General features: G+C 43.3%; 1 protein-coding gene and 2 long non-coding RNA genes across 6 annotated transcripts in view; 1 reads left to right on the forward strand and 2 right to left on the reverse strand.

Moving 5' to 3' along the window:
- The first annotated feature begins 305 nt into the window (after window positions 1-305).
- On the forward strand, window positions 306-19,114 carry TRAF3IP2 (TRAF3 interacting protein 2). Its single transcript, XM_026065561.1, has 8 exons — window positions 306-1,958; window positions 5,013-5,202; window positions 7,511-7,686; window positions 9,164-9,252; window positions 11,118-11,186; window positions 12,737-12,853; window positions 14,015-14,089; window positions 18,946-19,114. The coding sequence occupies exons 1-8, from the start codon at window positions 1,124-1,126 to the stop codon at window positions 19,090-19,092; spliced, it is 1,698 nt and encodes a 565-aa protein (XP_025921346.1). The 5' UTR covers window positions 306-1,123; the 3' UTR covers window positions 19,093-19,114.
- Window positions 1,459-13,745, reverse strand: LOC112965978. Of its 3 annotated transcripts, XR_003253455.1 has the most exons (4): window positions 13,566-13,745; window positions 10,404-10,573; window positions 2,225-2,402; window positions 1,459-1,532 (listed from the first exon to the last, which is right to left on the reverse strand). It is a non-coding gene; the product is annotated as an uncharacterized LOC112965978 (long non-coding RNA). The 3 variants fall into 3 exon arrangements; XR_003253456.1 differs by lacking the exon at window positions 2,225-2,402 and having other exon boundaries at window positions 1,460-1,532; XR_003253454.1 differs by lacking the exon at window positions 1,459-1,532 and having other exon boundaries at window positions 1,972-2,402.
- Window positions 13,805-19,967, reverse strand: part of LOC112965977 — a 39,976-nt gene continuing 33,813 nt past the window's right edge. The window contains exon 4 of one of the 2 annotated variants that reach the window (XR_003253453.1): window positions 13,805-13,821. This is a non-coding gene — a long non-coding RNA (uncharacterized LOC112965977). The remainder of the gene's footprint in view (window positions 13,822-19,967) is intronic. The other variant, XR_003253452.1, reaches the window with a different exon arrangement.

Below are 19,967 nucleotides of genomic sequence, written 5' to 3' on the forward strand. Positions count from 1 at the left end.
CCCGCATGAGCTCAGTTGCTTGCTCACAATCCAGCAGGCCCAGCAGGAGGGGGGTCACACCAAAGAGAAATGAGATTTATTGTATTCCCAGAGGTCTTTAGGTACAGGATAAACAGAATGCTCTATGTAATCATGTAACAAGGTCTGCACTTCTCATCCCCCAAAATGCTACAGCAACAGTATATAATTCACATATAATTGCTTCTATAATTCTGAATGAAGGTGGTGTAGAGGCATCATCCATCAAGAATCATTTGGCTGGACCAAAATTACTGAAAGGCCCCCCCAAAAGGAAGTGATGATTTTGCTGTTTGGAGCCCAGGCCAATTCTGAAAACAGGGAAAAACCCAAACAATAGCTCAAGTCTCTAAATTGTCTTTTAATTCTATACAATTTAAAATAACAACAACCATATAATAAAAGGATGGATGAACTAGTTTGATAAAATAAGCAACAATGTTTGGAAACTAGCTTTGGAATTAAAATTACTCAGCTAGGTGTGGGGTGAAGTTTATATCTGAAGATCTAATACGTAGCTATTATTAGAAAGTCTGGAGTAAAATACTGTAAGTGATTGTATTCTCTGGAGTATCTCTGAACCAAATTTCCAGACCTAAATCGCCTGCTCTTTTGTCAGGTGCAGAAAATTACCTAAGAGAGACAGTTCATGTGATTCTTTTTTTCCCAGTCTCAGCAGGAACAGTAAGTACCAGAAATCCCATAAAAGTGTCTGTTCTGCAAAATGTGATTTCCAGAGCTCTAACCGGTGTTCTTTTTCAGTCTCTGAGATGATAGAGTTATTTTTGGATTATTGACTCTGTGAAACCATACTATGCTTACAAGAGTACTTTCTCTTGTTTTCCAGTTTGCTAGAAAATTCTGGCCTTGCAGTAAGGGAGCTGACTCTCGTTTCCAGTGTGACTGCAAAACCTGGAAATGGCCTCCATCTCCAGTGAGTCCAAATGATAACTCTGTGCTACCCACACTCCAGCTGACCCTCTACTTTCTTGCTTCGTCCAAATTCAACCAGACCTATCTTGTTGTTTTCTGCCTGTCTTTTTAAAGAATATAAATGCTTTTTGATACTCTGCTCTTCAGTATTCTGGCTCACACTCGTTGAGTGATGGCTGAAGATATGCATTTGTCTGCATGGCTGTCAGTCTGCATTGTTTCTTCTCCTGCTTTTTCAGGCGCTTTTGTGAGTCGAAGCATACCAGTTGAAGTGGACGAATCTGTGATGTGGTCCCCATTTGTCGAACATGCCTTGGAAGAGGCTTTGCAATCTTCTGGTGAGCATATGGAGAACGAGGCGCCCCAGGGACCTCAAGCTGCTCAAACGCCTCAACCCGACACTGGACCATCATGCCTCTACAGAACACCACCACGTCACCAGCCTGCACCGTCCGATGTAGCAGCCGTGGAGCCGGACGGCAGGTTATGGTCAAAATATACAGATCCCAATGAAGATGGGAGCTTCTGTTCCCCTGGTGAATCAATATCTGGAATAGTTCCTTCCAAGGCGCATCTTTTAGCTATGGAAAAATCAGGTGGGCATTTGAGATCTCATCTTTCAGCTGACACGGGGCACAATTCCAGTAAATCGAGCAAGAGTTTGTCTGACATTCCTGAGGATTTGCTCGAGGACAGCAGCCAAGGGAGTTTAGAGCCACAGCAACCCTCAGAAAACAGAGCACTGGCAGAACTGGCGACTGTGGATACGGGGTACAATTCCCAGTCACGAGACGTCATGGGCATCAGGCACTTAGAGCCCCCCTTACCTCTGGTATCCGTGCTGAACCCTCAGGACCTTCCAGGACCCCTGATCTCCAGAGAGTTTTTTGGACCTGAGCATCAGCAGTATCCTCTATGCCAGCGCTTGCCCCATCCCAACATTTCGTCACAAGCTCACGGCTGCTTTGGGCACTGCTGCCCAGTGGAGCAACACCCACAGCACCCATGTAAGTGAAACAGCTCACCCCCATGTGAGGTTTTCATGGGATGTCACAGCCATCATTCACCAAGCTGGCATTTTCCTGCTGTACTTCCTTCACAGAATGCAATTATTAGCATTTTTAAATATTTATTTGCAATCCTTTTTTATATTTCCAGATTTAAGGGTTATGCCACCAGCCTTGCTGATGCAGAACCTCTGAGCCAGATAAAAAGTTAAAGAGCTCGCAGTTACTCATCAGAGGAAGGCTAATGCTTTTGCCTAGAAACTCACCTTTGTCAGTCACACACTGAGTGTACATAGCCTTCTCCCTGCTGTTATTTCATATTCAAGTCATTTCCTTCCTCCTTGCATCAGTCATTCAGCAGCCTCCTGTACTGATTTAATTCCTGTTGTTTTCATAGGTTTTCTTGCTCCCACTTGGATCTCCAAAGAAAAAGTTGAGCATTTCCTGCCAAAATCAGGATGGATGTCTACCTTTGATCTCTTTAAATATTATCTACCAGCATTATGACCAAACTAATCCATGTATTTTATTTCTTCTTGAAAAAAAAGCATGACATCCATCACCCACATTTTCTCCCTTGTTAGCTGAAATGAAAGCTCATTACTTAAAATGGACACCTCTCAGCTGCTGGCTGCTGGTGATCATATCACTGAACACTGATGTGACTCAGTCAATATGAGTGTTTTGGCTCTTGGAGACTATGAAGCGGTTTACAGCCTGCTATTAATTAGTATTCCTTTTCAGTCGCTGAGATTTTTATCTGCCATGAAGTGAGCTTTGAACATTCAACAGCAATATCATTGTTTTAGTATAATTCATATTACATTAGACTCAGGAGGCCCCAACCAGTTTTGGGCTCACTTTGTAATAAAAAGCTGCAGGCCTGTTCTAATGGCCTTTTTTTTAACCTTCTGTTGACTCCACAATATTTATATTACATCTGTTTAAAGAGTTTTGTCATTCCAGTAAAGTGCTATGATTAGGTATAAGACAAAGTATCAGAGCCTCAGTCATCGCCTCTGATCTTGGGACTTTATATTGGKGAAGGGGCTACAGATGGACTTCCATCAGCCAGGACAGCTGAACATTCACAGCGCATCCTCTGTTCGTCTGTTCATACCTCCTCATTTCAGTTTGGGTTTAGCTTTAAGCAGAAGAAGTGTTGGTTGCACAATACCCCCCACTATTTACCTCCTCTGCATGGAGGCGTCGTGAGAAATAGGACGTTGACTAAATAAGACCATTTTGTTTTAAAGCAGGAACTCTGAAAGGCTCTCTTTAGAAAAATCACTAGTGTTTCAACCATATCCAGAGGGCAAAAAGAATAAAATAAACTCAGATGGCTGGAGCAGATTTGGTCAGGACCAAGAAGCTGGCAACCGTACTCCTGTTTCTCGCATGCCGGGTGCAGCATAAATCACCTCCTGGCAGCTCCTTGCATTTCAAATCATTATTCTGTGGTCGCAACCCACAACAAAGCTGGGCAGTGAGTATGTTATAACATGCCTCTCCCGGGCAATAGCAATAGCGCGGATTGTGCCCGTAGGTTCTGACCTGGCTCTGGACACCTGCTACTTGCGAGACAAGAGTAAACTACATCTGAAATCACAGCAATCCTCTGAGCAACRCTGTGTGCCCAGGGACCATTGTTTCAGACATGTATGTGTGAGAGCTGTTCATGCCTGCGACCACACATACCTGACCACAGTGGTTACATGCATTAAAATACTATAGCATCAGATAGATCCCAAAGAAGCAGCCAGCCTAAAACCCCCTAAACCAAACTGAATCTTCCCAGAGCCCTGCCAGCTTTCCTAGAGCTGGTCATGAGGAACACCATCAATACCCATATTTATGTTCATTCTTTGTTCTCCCAGCCTCCTGCAACCYGTCCAGTTACAAATAGCTGAGAGGGAGGAAAACAAAAATCTCCTACAACAATCTCAACAAATAGGATGTTGCCAACTCTCAGAGTTTCATCAGGAATCTCTTCGTAGTTGTGGGGTTGTGGGGTCGGTTTTAAAGCACTGCCTCCTGTAGTTGGATGGTTTCATTCAAGCTTTTCTTTTCTTTTTATTTCTTTTTTAAAAAATGTAGCCTTCATGGCTGCTAGGAAAAGCAAAGCATGACCCCAAAGTAGCTAAAAGGATTTAAAAAAAAAAAMCAGTCTAGGAAAAAAAGAGTATTTGAGTACTGCAGCTTTTGGAGCCAGCTCGTAACACCATAATCCTGCAGTGCTTGAGCTAGTAAGCACTGCCAGTCTGGACTTCGAGCTCTGCACAACAGCTTGCAAGTGAGCAGAGCTGCTGCCTAGTGAAAACTGCAAGCAGAAAGACTGAAAAAACAGTTTTTCCTGTCTGGGAAACCAGCAGGCTGGATTGCCTTCTCTTGCAGCTTGTGGCAACAGTTCCACCATACATTAGTTATTAAACAGCATTACAATGCCGATGACAGTAAGATTTTTCAGAACTGCTTAAGCAAAATTCTCACTTTGGGCTTYCCTTGCAGCCTCCTGGATGGCAGCAGGACCAGCAGCAAGGCCTTAAAAGGTCAGCTAGGCAGAAAATTCGTACAGGGTGARGTAACAAACCAAGAGATTATTTTTTCTCTTTTCATTTACAATAATCTCAGTCTGTTTAGCCTTAGTGTTGCAAACTGATTCGTTCCAGGTTTTTTCATCTGCTTTCATGAGAATGTTAGGATGATTCATTTTCTCAAGTTATTGCCAAAAAGAAATTAAAAAAAAAATACCGAGGCATGTTAAGTGCAGGGACAGAGCAGCCCTCAATATTTAACTGTCAGTTGTCCCAACAGTCCAACCCGCAGCGGGAAGCTGAATCATATTGTATGTGAAAGGCAAATAGGAAACTTCAGGCTGTAAAAACTTTCCTTAATCTTGCTTCTTTCAAGCTAAGCACCCTGCAAATGCCTCAAAACTGCTGCAGTTTCCCTAGAAATAAAGGAGGACATGCCTAGAAACTGATAAACCTAAACTGAGGCAAAAATATATTGGTTGCAATGATAGTTGTTGCTCTCATTGTCTCACCCTCCCAGATGGCAGAAGTCCTTACCAACATTTTGCACATACATCTCAGCCGCTTCTTCCCATTCCTGGACCTTGCATGAGAGTTATCTGTCCGGCCCAGCAAGCCATCCCGAATTACCCTAACCTTCGTGCCCCTAAAGGCACCGGAGACAGGCTGCCCCAGAGGCCAGGCTCCTGCCCTGCTCATCCACGATTCCCGTGAGTATGCTTCAAGTGAGTTGTGTGCAGTGGAAGCTCCTATAATAATATTTTGTGGCCTTTCAACCAATAGTTCTGACACTTTGTAATGTTAGTATACCTGGCTTGCCGGGGGATGTGCAAAGTACTGGGTAGTTTTATTTATTTGCTATTTTACATGCGGCAGGGGCCTGACCTTACCCTGAGGAACTTCAAAGCCAGTTACCTGATATGTTGTTGCAGCACGCCCTGAAATGCACACATTAAGAAAGATAAATGCTTAAAGGTTAATGGGATRAGGGGTTGAAAATATCTCAGCTGAAACCTTAGAGCTGGCCTCTTTGAGAGCAAAGGTCAGTTCGGCGGTTCGCTGCAGTCTCCGGCTTTATGGCATACCCACCTCGGACGCCTCAGTCCTTGGCATTCAGTGATTTCCTCTTTAGCTCTTCCATAGTGCAGAGGAAAATGGAGAAAATCTTGCCTGTCACTGATGTATCTCCACATTGCACTTTGCGGCATTTTCTAGGGTTGCTCAGGTAGTAGTAGAACACCTCACGCCTAGCACTTTTCGTCTGGGGCTTTTTGCCTGTTTTTCAAAGATTAATTTACCAGGCCTCATACCTCCTTTCCGTTAAGAACGTACCATTAACAAATGGGAGACATCATTACCTACRCAGGGTTTTCTCCAGACTCTGGAGTCTGCCTGAAGTCAAATTGAAGCTGCAGGTATTTAGCACATCTGAAAAGGTGACCATTTTTATTTAAGTGCCAAAATATTTGTAAAGGTGCTAAACTTAGAGGCATCTGTGTTTGAAAATGTTCGCTCAAGTGACACAGCCCTGGCAGAAAACTGAGACAACAGGCAGAGCTAGCAACATAAGGGGGCGGCTGACAGAAACATTGCGCTCCTCTGGCCCCCGAAAACTTAATGGGCTGTAACACAGAAGTAACATGAAGAAAAGGCAGTAGCTGCAGTAGAGAGAGTTGCATTAAAGAGTTTGTTTGAAAGCGTAGAAACACTGAGGAATAGTTGGTATCCTTGGAATTAGTAAAATTCAAAAATGGACTCCTAATTTTTGACATATTTGTTGTATAAGGTGAAGTCTGGGGAAGTTCACCAATTAACCACAGGGTAATTTTGTGGCCTTTGATGAGGTGTGTGTTGCTTTTCTGGTACTTTACTCTTCCAAAAGACATTTGTAATAACCAGGATCTGTCCTGTGGCTGAGTTACTGCTGTTTGCATGCTGATTCCAGGAACAGCAGTTATATGTTGGTAATATTTGCCTGTAGAGTATTTTGTAACAGAAAACATCTGTACCAAAATGAATAAGCCAAATCTTAATGTGACAACAGAAAACATGCTGTGACCAGACTGTCATCAGTCATTTAAGAAAGGCAAAGGAAAAAAAGAGAGTGGGCTTGATTGACTAAATATCACTGCTCTGTGGCGAAAAGCTCTCAGAGAAACCTAATGCTCGGCCAGCAATTCAGCCCACCAGATTCAGATCACACCTCATTGAAAAGTCTGTATAAATTGCCCTTCTTACTGGCTCAGACTGCGAACCCCAAGTATACTAAGAACACAACTGCTAAGCTTCCTAAAATCATCCCTTTCTCTCTGTTTGTTTTACAGGTAGAGCAGACATTATGCAAGGTTAGTGCAGGTCCGCAGCGTAGGTCCCTAATATGAGAAAACCCCACTGGGTCTGCTATTGCTGGTCCAGAAATCAGGGTTTTTCCCTTCAGCAAACCTTGCAGTTTTGTCCAAAACCGGAGACACTTCAAGTCATGCCAGAGTGCACTGTGGGAGATGGGAGTCCCCGTATCCCGTTTTCCTCTAGAAAGTAGCTTCCCTCCTTGAACCATGTCTCTTGTGCAGCACAGGACATCTTGAGGGTTGTCATGCCTTGAATGTCCRAGCTGCCACGAAGCGCCTTTTAGATGGTGGGAACAGATTACCCAGGTGCTACTCTGGTCAAGTATGTGCGTAACCACATCCATGGCACAGCATTGTTTCTCACTCAGAAATGCTCTTCACTTCTGCTTGTTGCAAACTGAGCAGCTTTCAGCTCTGAGATGCATTTACTTCCTGTGGCTAATGTTGCTTCTGCAATAAATTGTGTCTTGCGGTAGACTATCGCCCAGGTAGCAAGAGGGCTCAGTTCAAAAGGTGCTGTAATAGCTAAAAATAAATGCCGAGCCAAGCATTTTTTCAAGAACTTTCTTAGCTAATATACAGATAAAGTTCTTAATGTGCTTTTAAAAAGAAAACAGAATTTTACCTGTAAAAAAATATTTTTAAAATCCTCACTTGCTTTTCTTTCTAGAAACCAGTTATACAACCAGCTACCTAATGGTCAGCTACCCCCCAAAGCATGTGGACCGGATGAAGCGTGCTGTTGTCCATCTGACAATATTCCACTTCCAGCTGCTGTCCCAAGACCTCTCAGTAACCCTGCAGCCAAGGGAACTCTGAAGACGAGCAATTTGCCCGAAGAGTTGCGTAAGTGGTTAGCAAATTTGTTCTGCGCAAGATTTTACAGAGCAGCCTGACAGCTTTAGGTGGGAAAGCTCGGGGAGGGGGCGGGGGGGGTGAGTGTGCAAAAACATCAAGACACAAAGTCAACAAGAAAAGAAAATACGAAATGTCATCACATCTGTAGGGTGTGGGTGCTCATGTTTGGCAGAACGGAATTATTCCCTTGAATCCTGAAAAGATAATTGTCATTAATTGCTTGTTATTTTGTTTACAAAAAATAAATACTGCTAAGATTGTTCTCCTTGCTAAACAGTATGTCCCTTTGAGGCAGGAGGCACTGAAGCTTACAGTAAAAGACTAATAACAAACAAAGCCCTTGGGATAAAGTGTTTCTGTCCATCCCAAACCAGACAAAAATGTCAAGTCTTGACCTCAGTTTCTCCCTAAACTGGTCAGAGAAGGCTGGCAGGGAGCCCGTGGTGTGCACCGAGGGCAGCACAGGCGCTGGCAGAGCTGCTCTCCCTGCCACCAGGGCCCTTGGCACCAGTTGCAGCAAAAAGCTGTTCCTGCAAGGGGCAACAGCCTTTCTGAAACAGTCTCACCCTTCAACTCTTACGGGAAAGTTAGGTTTTGGAAAAGCTGGCTTCCTTTTAAGTGCTGTGCTGGCTAGCGAGTGAGATATACTGTTGCTGAGATCCCTCCACATCTCTCCTCAGGTTTTAATTTGTCCTTTATTCTTCATTTTGCGCATCACCTTTCAAAGTCCCACACTGCAGCTTTCCATCCTGAAGAGTGAGTTGCGACACCTGATAGCACTCTTGGATATGCCCTACTTTATCAGTTAGCGTGAACTAGATGCAGGAATTACTGGATAAATTTGCGTGGTTTGTGTTATGCAGCTGGCTGGATTAGATTAACCATCTGGCTTCTTCTGACATATGAATCTATGATTCTTTAATGAGTATGAAAACTCCTTCCAGGATGGTGGGAGCAGTCGAAGATGCTGTTGTCCTCAGCTGCCTGTCCTGTGCCTCACAGGAGGCTGCCGCTGCTGTACTGGGGAGGCAGTACAGGATGGGTAAAGGCTCCTTGGCCAGCACAGCTCTCGGCCTGGGGAGTGAGGCTTAGGGGGACGTCGTGCTGGTTTCAGCTGGTGCATGTGGTGCCAGCGTGGGGCGAGGGCAGTATTGCCTGTGCCGTCAGGCTGGGAAAAAGTAAGCTCTGGCAGCGGGGCAGGGCGGGCAGCTGAGCAACATTGCCCTCTTCAGCTTCTGCAGGTGTGTTTGCTGGCAGCAAGGAAGTAGGAGCTTAAATCTAGATTGCTGGACAGGGAGGGGAGTTCACCCCCAAGCCACTGTGCTACCCCACATTCATTTCATAAATAAGCAAAAGAGATGTGGGCAGGACCCACTGTGCAGTGGAAGAGGAGAGTTAAGGAAGTCTAGCTTTCTGCATTGCTTGTTTTAATGTATCACATATTCATATCGAATCTCTCTCCTAGGCAAGGTCTTTATAACCTATTCTGTGGACACAGCCGTGGAGGTCATGAAATTTGTGAACTTCCTGCTTGTAAATGGATTTCAAACTGCTGTAAGTATTCCTTCTGGAGAAAATGATTTTCAACCAGAGGAGAAAAGAGACCTTTTTTTAAAAAGCAGAGGGCACACACAGTCTATTAAATGTTTTTCTGTGTATTGCTGCATTGGAGATTAAATAAGATACAAATGGAATGAACTGGACTTTGGATTTAAAAGGTATAACTTAAATGATTTGACTTTTCAGTTGCATATATTTTTAAGTGAATTTTATACTTTGAAATGGGCTTTAATAATGACCCTGGAAAATTCTATTTAGTGACACCAGCTACCAGATGGGCAATAGTATGAGTTTTCATGAGCTATTCCATTAATGGTGCCTCATATTTGATCTGCAATATTAAAAGAAGGTCAGTTTTCGTGATCATCCCATCCTAGCTTCTTTTCTGAGATGCTGTTACATTGCTGGTTCTTCAGATATGAATACCTTTCTACTAAAAACTGATCTAAAACCAATGTATTTCACACAGCTTAATGAAACAGCCTACCTCATGGTTTCATTTGGTTTATTATACTTTTTAAAAGGATTCAAAAATCACTGGCCTGAAAAGGTCTATATATGTCCTACTGTCTAATCCCATAAGCTGTCCAGGTTTTCATTTAACTTCTTATGAGTTTGCTTCATCACAACCGCCCTTTCTAAGGGAACCATCCACAGAGGCTCTAGGATTCAGCATTCATCAAAATCTTGATTCATATTTTCCTATTTCAAGCACATATGCTATCTGACCCCTCAACCTTCATTCTTTGGCTTCAATTCAGGAAAGCATTTAAGCAAGTGGCTATCATTAAACCAAATGAGACTCAGTGGGAGTTTAGTACATGCTTATTTATTTTCCTGAATCAAAGACTTTTTCCAGAGCCTGAAATTATGCTTCTCTCTAGCAGTTCTGTACTACAGATGACCAATCCATAAGAAAGCTATGAACACCATAGAAGTACAGAGTAGAAGATTACTAGAAGGCTCATTAAGAGCACCTTTGCTGGACAGACAACTCTTGGAGAATGCTACAGAATAATATACCTAGTAAAGTGCCCCCAAAACAGGGAAACAAATATATTCTTTATTTTTGGAAAGAGAAAAAACAAAGATTTGAAACAGGAACATGACTCTTCTATCAAAAGCTTGGAGAATTTAATACTTACTCCACTGGCCATGGTCACTGACTGCCAGTTTCTTGGCTTACAGACAGTGCAGGGAAGTGAGTGGTGTTGGTCATATTCAGTCCTATGAGGTCCACCACCTCTCTCATCTCACTGAAGATTGCTTTGCTGCTTCCAGGATCAGTGACTTGGCTGACTTCCCACCATACACCCTGAAAAGTTAGTGCAAGATGAAGCTAAAATTCAACATGCAGTATATACTCTTGCAGCCAGAAAATTTTCTGATGCAACCATTCAGGGTCAGCTATACAAATAGAGGAGGTGGGCAGCTGTCCACCTTCATGAGACGTTAATGGAAGCAAAAAAGCCAGTTTGTAAATGTTGAATATCTAATGTTTACCAGCAGCAATTGTCTCCTGTTCCAACCAGCAAAAATGCCTGGGGGGGGTCAGAGCTGTCAGGGCAGGACGGCAAGAACAGCTGGCTACACAGGAGCCTAGAGGTACTTGTGTAGCAGACTGCCTCCGGCTTTGGGTGGTGCCTGTCTTGCTCAATTCTGGAGCACAGAGAAATGGGGTGAAATTGTGCATGCGCATGCACATGTGTATGTGTGCGTGTGATGTTTCTTTTCTAAGGGAAGTAGGCATGAATGTCAGAAACTGGGGAAAAGTGCTGGCATCTGGGAGCCTTTTCAGAGCCGCCAACTGGGAAGAAAAGGCAAAAGGATGCTAACCACAGGCTTTCATTCTCTTGCAGATTGATATATTTGAGGACACGGTACGAGGCATTGACATCATTAAGTGGATGGAACGCTACCTAGGTGATGTATGTAAAGACAATTTAACCTTGTTCCCCGACAGAAGTGACCTGAGGAAAATTKTTAAATTATTCAAATAGTAATGGGAGCAGAATCAAAATGCAAGATATGCCCTTCCCTGTCCCTACTGAAATGGTAGAGGCCTGTGATAGAAGGTATAACCAAATCTCACTCAATTCTGCTTCGTATGATCCCAAAAATCTTTCTTTAAGAAATGAAGTGCTAATCTGGGCCTTCCTGCCAAATTCCAGAGGTGGCTGTTACATTCAGCCTGAAGCTGCCATTGGACAAGTTGTTCATCAAATAGATATCTGTGTTTCATCCCAAGCTGCGTAATAGTGGTTAATGTCTGTCCTGCTTCTCACCTGTAGCTTCTATGTTGCTATCTAAAATACTGACGGGTCCTTCTCTGACTGACCCCCTGGAGATGCCTGTCTTCCTCCATTGACTGTGGAGGCAGTTTCTAAGTTCAAAACCTTTACACATGCAAGTGAGGAGGAACTACTTGGACACAAGCAGGGGGACGTGTGCAACTGAGCATGTCTCTGCAAATCCTCAACATCTGTAAGTGCTTACATGCACGTCAGGCACAAGCAAAAGCAATTCTGCAGTATGTTAAGTCAGTGCAAGGGATAATGGTTCCTCACAGTTTTTGACCCTGTGGTGAGGCGAATTCCCTTGATATTGCACAGAAGGAAAGAGTTAATTAGGTGCCAGGCTGACTATAAGCCACATACTTGGAAGCCTTACACAGCCTGATGTGGCAGAGATAAAAGACAGGTCCTAAGTAAACGCAAACAGGAGGCTTTAATCTGCTGAACCTCTTCACTGGCCCACCATTAAGGAGGAGAGAGATTTCCCAGATATGAAGGATGGCCCCTTTGTGGAAACCTGAGATCAGCCAGGGCCCTGGATTAAACAGGTCACAGGTGGGATCCTGGCTGTACCGGCAAGGCAAGGAGCACTGCCTTTGGCCTGGCCAAGGCAAGGTGGGACAGAGCTGGCAGGTTACCCAAAACCCAGCCCAGGCCATCCCTGATGACCCGCGGCTCTACACAGCTGTCTGTCTCCTCGCACGTAAGGAGATCAGCAATAACAGTTCCTGCCCCTGTTGCTGAAAGCTCTGGATGTAGTTTCCACAGACAACTGCCTTTCGTGTCTTTGTGTGTAAAAGCCATGAAGGGTTAAATAGATGCACTTTTACATAAGCTGTTGGAAAACATTTAGATCTGAATTTGAAGATACTGATTTCTGTGTACGTACATATGCACTTTACACCGATAAAAAATAGCTTTTTATTAGAGGGATTCCAAGTGCAAACTGGTAGCTGTTAATATAGCTTTTGACATTTAGATATTCTATATCATGAGATCTTGAGAAATAAAGAGGAAAATGAGTGTACAAGTTCTCCTGTATTTCCTGCCAGAATGAATGAGATCCTCTCATGTTTGCCAAGAACATAAAGATCACTTAAAACACAAACTGGCAGATTTCCGATCTGCCTCTACCAAACATACTGCACTTCCCAATTTCATAAAAGTGCTTTTCTCTCTAACAGAAGACCGTGATGATAATCATAGCAATCAGTCCAAAATACAAACAGGATGTGGAAGGGGCTGAATCCCAGCTGGACAGGGATGAACATGGCTTACATACTAAATACATCCACAGGATGGTAAGCAAGGACATGCATTTGCTGTTTTACAAAGACTCTTGTCTCTTCTTCTCAAAAGACAAATCTGTCTCCAAATGGCAGGTTCTGTGCTTTGTTTTCACTAATCCCCATAGTTAAACACCCCCCTTTGGAATTCATTAATCCTCCCTCTCATCAGCTCCGTATGCTCATTAACATCTGCTAAGAGGTTCAAGAAAGAAAAATCCTATTAAACATGCTCATCTTATTCCTCCATATTCTTTATTATCCTGTTTTTTTCCCCCCTTCACCTTCCTGAGCTCTTGTTGCCCCATCGTATAGCCCATAGCACAATCTTATCTAATGCTGCCTGACTTTATTCCTTATAAACTAGTCCCCATCACTTCAGCCATCCTGCAACTGAGGTCTTTTTTTGGGGGCAGCAATAAAGCTGGCTGAAACATGGAATTGCAAAGCTAAGGTGAGAGCTGCAGAGGAGGGGACTCCTGCGGACACAGGGTAGCAGGGGTCCAGGGGTCACGGAGGCCTTTCTCTGCAGTCAGCCCCAGGGTGGACATTTAGCCCAGAAGAGCCCACAGAACTGTGAAACTCATCATTTCTCCCTCGGTTCTCAGTTTGCCCCATTTGTCACCCCATAACTTGTCAAATCCCACAGTTTAATCCTTTAGCTAAACTTCTCAGAAACTGTGGTCAACACACAAGCTCTCAGCAGCTCGCTGCACTCTGCACTGACCTGTCAAAGCCTGTGGCGCATACAGGCTGCGTCTCTGGGACGTGGGGACAGGCTGGGTCCTGGCTCCGACRCTGTGCTGGCCTCCAGCTGAAATTTTTCACCCCATTGGAGACTGAACAGGGGCCTTAGTTGCATCAGGCTTCGTTGACTCTAGATGGATTTCATGGGACTGCAACTGCAGCTAAAACCACAATTGTTTCATACTGAAGAATTGTAAATGCTCAAGAAATGTTGACAAATCTTTCCTGTATCCTCTCTGTAGTAAAGAAGAATCAGATAAGTGGCCAAACAAAATGATACCCAGAGTCCACCAGCAATAGATCAAATCACTTAACAGAAGAGCAGTTTAAGTAAGCAATGACTGTTTTTATGAATAGGATTGAGATGCATGTTCAGAAAAATTAACATAACATTAATCACAATAAATATGGCAATTTGTTCTATTCTAGATGCAGATTGAGTTTATACAACAAGGAAGTATGAACTTCAGATTCATCCCTGTGCTTTTTCCAAATGCTAAAAAGGTAACATACAAACATATATATATTTGTTACATAATTAAGCATATATCATTTTGATCACAGTGCACCAAACGAAATCTTGAAGACCAAAACCTCAATTTCTCAGTGCTTTAAAGCCCACTAGTAATATTCCAAGCTACATTTTACATAAAAAGTTTTATGTACAAATAATAAGGAAAAAACATCCATAATATAAATACCGGTACATAAATGTATTTTTGATGATGAGTGTATAACTAAAATACAAATTGTCTTGAGCACTGAAAGAATTTAAATGGAGAGAGACGATCTATCCAGCAAGCATGTTTTTTATATTAACCCTTTTATAATTTTGTCCAGATGTAACATTGATGAGTGTGAGGGGGGAGATTTATGACTGATGTGAAGTGAGGATCTGGAAGGGGGTGGGTTGAGAATATAAAAATAAAGAGGACAATAAATACTAAAGTACTGTGCCATTGCTTGAACTTTGATGAGCTCATCAAGGGCAAACTATAAGTTTTTTTAGGACATGCAATTTCATCTACCCTCCTTATTGGTTTTGTGGATTCATTTGAAAATAAGTAATACAATTGAATCCCTTTTACCTTTCTTCCTCATAATGGGAGAATCTCTTGGATTTTTACAAGGCCAGAAAAGTTAAATGGCCTCATTTTTTTGCTGGGTAATTGCATTCTTCCCCCAAACTTAGAATGGATATATTATATTCATATTCACTTTTCACCATTAAATGCTGTGTGCACTGTTTGGTAGCTTCATGTTACACCTAGGTACAGCTGCATTTTGGAAGAGGATGGAAAGATTTTTTATATTTATTTGGGTGCCCAGAGTTTGGAAGCTAAATCAACATTTAAGCAACTCTATCAATGTTTTGTAGGGCTGCAAGGTCCCACAGTGCTTATGGATCTTAGTGCAAAGAAGTTCTTTATTTAGGCACTGATTTAATATCAGTTCAGAAACTTGAAAACATGTCCCTGGCTCTGTAAAATATGTAAGATTCTTTGGAATGAATGGTACCTCTGGTATTTTATATCATTCAGCTTCCTGAATGACCTCAGCATGAAGGAGGGTGATCTGTTACTTGCGTTAAGTATTAAAAGCTTGGAGGTGGCACTGGTGGGAATTGGGCAGACCAAAGGCAGTGACCTGTTCTGTGTTTTCAGTCAGTCTAAGCTCAAGTGAGGGCACAGGGCAGAACTGCTCCTAACTTTGGGGACTCCTTGAGCACCTACTGTGCAAACAGACCTTACAGCCTGTGGCTATTTGACAACGTTAAAACCAACGCAGGGTTGCAGAGAGAAATGGCACAGCAGGCACTATAGCCTTCTTTGGGCCTTGTGGCAGACACAAGAACAATAAACTTAGGTTAATTTTGGCTAAACTTTGTGTATCAAAAGACTATTTAGCATATAGCAGTGGTTCGCAGACAGTGATCTATAAGGAATTTCCAGGGTTGGTTTATTCAGCTGCTCTTATCAAAGCATCCGTCTCCAAGTAGCCTTCCTGCTGATTGCTGTGTAGTGCTGGTCTCCCTTCAGCTTTTTGAGAGGTGCCTTTCTCATCTAAATTACACAGATGAGCATTTTCTATTGCTGCTAAGGTTTGCTCTCTTTCTTCACACATTTCTTTTTAGTACAATGTCAACCTTCATCAGGCTGGTTAATGATAATATAACTGAGGATATCATGAATGGAAGGAGAGCACCAGACCCAGAGGGACCTGGGCAGGTTGCAGTAACAAAGTCTTTAGGCAGTCAGAGGAGATGAGGTATCAGTACCTGCAAAACTCACACCTATTCCAGGGAGGCAAAGTATGATGTATATATAAAATGGGATGATGTAGGCAAGCAAGTTTTTTGTCTTTTTTACGCTAGCCTTTTCTGTATGTGTTCAAGTACTACTGTAGCTGCTCTGGAAAAGTGCAGGGTAAGGTTTGGAAGGTTTCATTTGGGGACATGGATATTAGATGTGTTAATCTCATCTGAAGAAAGATAAAGCACTGCTGGTATTCAAAAGAAAGTTGACACCCAAGGAAAAAGGATCTATGTTATCTGAAGAGTGTTCATTAGGAAATTGAATAATGAGAGGAAAAAACATGACACACAATTACAGTGGAACTGGCATTTCCAGCCTCAAACTGTACACTGATAAAGGAAACCTGGGTCTTCCTGGTTCAAGGCTTGCATCCAGCCTGCCAACGGCAATGTATCCTCCTGATCTGGTCACGTGACGAGGGAAGCATTGTTAAGCTGTGATTGCCCCAAGATGTTTGCTATCACTCCTCTGCTGAAGGTTTCCTCCGGCGCAGCTGAGCTAGCAGGAGGGATGACGTGAGCGGGGTCTGTGCCAAGGCAGCCCGACTAGCTCAAACCACGCTCTGCAAACACGGGCCCTGAATACACAGCCCTGCCCTTTGCACTAACACGCTCTGCCATATTCCTATTACAATCCTGAAAGTTATCAAATGCTTTCCATATGGTGTTCTGAATTTCCTCCCTATTTACAGATCTGGATCTGGATTTAAAAGAATTAAAAGGGCTGGAACCATTTTCCCGTCACTCCCACCTGGTATGACCCACAGTCTGTGCCACGTGGTGAGAAAAAGGCCACAGCTCTACCAAGGCTCCTTATCACTTTCTCCACTCCCCTTTGGGGTCAAAATAGCAACTATAGACACCCCCTGTGCCTGCACACCTCCTCAATTTAAAATGATCACCAAACTCAATTAGCATGCAGGTGCTTTTTTGCACCAACTTCGTTAAGGAAAATAGTAAATAAAATTGGCTCCAGGACAAGTTCTGGAAGAAACCCCCAGACACATCTGTTTGGGTGTGTAGTACCACTGTCAGAAGATACCCACTTGCCTGCTACACATTTCTCACACTAACTTTCATCTTTTCTAGCTTACCTAATCATTTCCCAAGGGGACCCACATCAAATGCTTTGCTGAAGTCCAGACAGATTGGGTCTACTGCATTTCCTTTCTCCAAAAAACATATTTTCTTATCAAAGACAGATAGAGAATTGGTTTGGTAAACCCATGCTGTATTTTTATCATGTTTCCTTCTGTGGCTCTTAACAAGATTTATTAAAGAAACAATTCTTATGTAATAAGGGTATGTGTGACTGCAAGTGTTTGCATGTGCATGCAAACATATTTGTCTGTTCCTTTCCTTCTCCCAATAACTTTTGAATCGCTTGGACAATTTCAAACAACTTTGTCAAAGGAGTAAAGTTCACAAAGATTAAAATCCATTCCTATGAGATTAGTGAAAACAGACATGCAGGCAGAGGCAAGAAATCTTATTCATGCTCCTAGCAAAAGAAATGCTGCAGGAGCAACATTTTAAATYCTCCACTTTGGGAAGCCCCTTTGCCAAAGCCCATGCCTTCTTGGCCACTGGAGAAACTGGAGAGCCAGGCTCAGATGGCTCTGCCACTCACCAAGCTGCTTGTTCAAAAGCCCTATGTGCTATGAAGGTGAGGGACTGTGGATACCTAGGGTGCTCACCTCCTCCTTCTTATAAACCAATGCTGTAAATCTAACAAAGTGGCGGCACCAATTAACACAACCAGCTCCCTGAGCAGCAGAAACGAGCAGCCCAGATCCTGCAGCTGTACAGGCCCCTGAGAAGAGAGCCAACTGGAAAGGCACAGGGCTTGGGAATGAAAGATTTGGACTGCCATTATGTTGTTTGCTGGCAGGTAGGAAACGCACTGCCCATGCCAGAGCATCCCCTGGCGGGGTGCCAGAGCCATGGTGTTATGCCAGCAGCTGTGTGCTCTATCCGCCTGGCTAGCTCCACTGGCTCAACAGAGACTGCGCCTCTCCTAAATGGAGTCACCTTTGGGAAAACATTGCCCTGTTAAACAAGAGGGCCAGGGAACAAGTGCTGGACATCTTGGCTGCTCACCTGATAGCTCACTTCTGGCTTTGTTCTGGCTTCTCCAACAAGAGCACTCCACAAGAAATCTCCATCTCCATGGTGGACATGAACCAGCTGGTTTTGGCCAAGGCTCTGTCTCTGACTCTATTTTATTAGTGGTATGAATATAGCCCTTCTCCCCTACAAACCCCAGCTGTCAGAAAGGAGACCTCCCCAGGCTGTGAGAACATGGGAGCTGAGCAGACTCCTTTCCTTCAGACTGCTCCTCTCCCTCACTGTCCTATGCCACAGCGGTCCCAGATTCGTTATGTTCACGGGCATTAGCAAGTCCTTCTGAACAGCTGCATCTTCTCCAGGACATGGGGAGGAGTGGGTGTTTGACCCCATTGATCTGGAGGTGCATCAGCCTCACCTCAAGCTCAGCACCAGCCTCAGCCTCCTGCTCAGGGGGTGCCCAGTGGGCACCGCACTTGGCGAAGGAAGGCACAAGGGAGAGGAGACAGGCTTCTGGGAGGAGAAATGCTTCCCYGTGGCCCTGCTCCCTCCCTAGAGTCTTGTCTCAAGGCTGAACGTGTGTGAGGAGCCTTCAGCAGCTACTATGGGGGAGACAGGTCACACCCTTTCCCTAATAGGGGCACTGAAGTGTCTCCCTTCTCTCATCAGTATTTATTTTCACAAGCCTTTAGATGCCTGTCTTTGAGATCCAAATTCCTTTGAAACATGGTTGAAATTAGCCAACATGATGGCAGCGAGAGAAAGAGAGACAGACAAGCTGTGAGATCATACTAAGTTCATTTCTTTAGGAACCCAAATACAATTTTGAAGCCAAATTAAAATTTCTTGTTTTTGTTACAGGAAATGTCTAGAACAGACAAAATGAATGCTTGCTTGGCAGAGTTTAATGGAATCTGCAAGGTTCTGGTATAGATTCAGTGGGATTTATGGAATTTCAATTTTTTTTCTCATTTTCCAGGAACACGTGCCTACCTGGCTGCAGAACACGCACATTTATAATTGGCCAAAGAATAAGAAGAACATCCTTTTGCGGTTGCTGAGGGAGGAGGAATATGTTGCCCCTCCAATAGGACCTTTACCAACACTCCAGGTTGTGCCGTTATGAACATTATTACTTAAAGTGCATGACAAGCAGTTGTTAAAGGGTTGTCCTTGGCAGGGAGCCAACACTCTTCCAGATGGCTCTTTTTGATGATAGAAGACACTCTTTCTGCTAAAGGAGTTAGTTGTCCTGGGTAACTCAGGCTCAGCTTGTTCTCCACCATGTTAAACATTTCTTGCTGAAGCTGATGGGCAGAACTCCTTTCTCTAGATTTTTAAACAAGCTGCAACTGGAAAAAATATCTAGTTTTATTTTGTTTTAACATCTGTTTTTAACATATTCCTTTATTAGTCAATATAGCAAACAAATTGTTGCAATAAGTGTAAAATAAAAATTACATCCTCCTTTTTGCTCAGGGTTTCTTTGCAGATATTCCTGCCTTGTACATTATTATCAAACAGCTAATTTGTGTATGCACTATTAAATATATTTACCTTTTCTAAGGCTACTTTATGTGTTGCCTCAGTTTTTATTATTGCTGGGAATGATGAAGAAATGGTAACTGTTGGGTAACGCAAACTTTACTTAGACTGTCTTGCTTAAAGACACTGTATTCAATTAGAGGACTCTCAGGTCTGAAATCTCTGGAGTTTGATTTACATACAGCACAGCCCCAACGCCTTCAGCATGTTACAGCAAGAGTCCACAAAAGGACAGCTAAATGCCTTACTACGTGTGTGCAGTCAGGACTGGGGAATGCTGCAGTACTTTTATAGTGGGCCTTTAGCTTTGTTACTGCTCTTCATCCCTTATTTAAAACAGAACATGTCAAAGAACAATTGCCATTTGGAAACAGTGATTGTTAAGAGAAATAACATCGACTTCTACAACTTGTATGCATTATGGAACAATAAAATAATCAAAGACGTTGGGGAGCC

The sequence above is a fragment of the Apteryx rowi genome, unplaced genomic scaffold (assembly GCF_003343035.1).
Source record: "Apteryx rowi isolate R43461 unplaced genomic scaffold, aptRow1 scaffold_229, whole genome shotgun sequence".
NCBI classification, from domain to species: domain Eukaryota; kingdom Metazoa; phylum Chordata; class Aves; order Apterygiformes; family Apterygidae; genus Apteryx; species Apteryx rowi.

Excerpts from the sequence above, each read along its gene's own strand:
- TRAF3IP2 (XM_026065561.1), top strand. The coding sequence starts at position 1,124 with ATGGCTGAAGATATGCATTTGTCTGCATGGCTGTCAGTCTGCATTGTT. Across the intron at positions 11,187-12,736 it reads TGGAACGCTACCTAGGTGAT|AAGACCGTGATGATAATCAT; the intron begins GTATGTAAAGAC and ends TCTCTCTAACAG. Across the intron at positions 12,854-14,014 it reads CTAAATACATCCACAGGATG|ATGCAGATTGAGTTTATACA; the intron begins GTAAGCAAGGAC and ends GTTCTATTCTAG.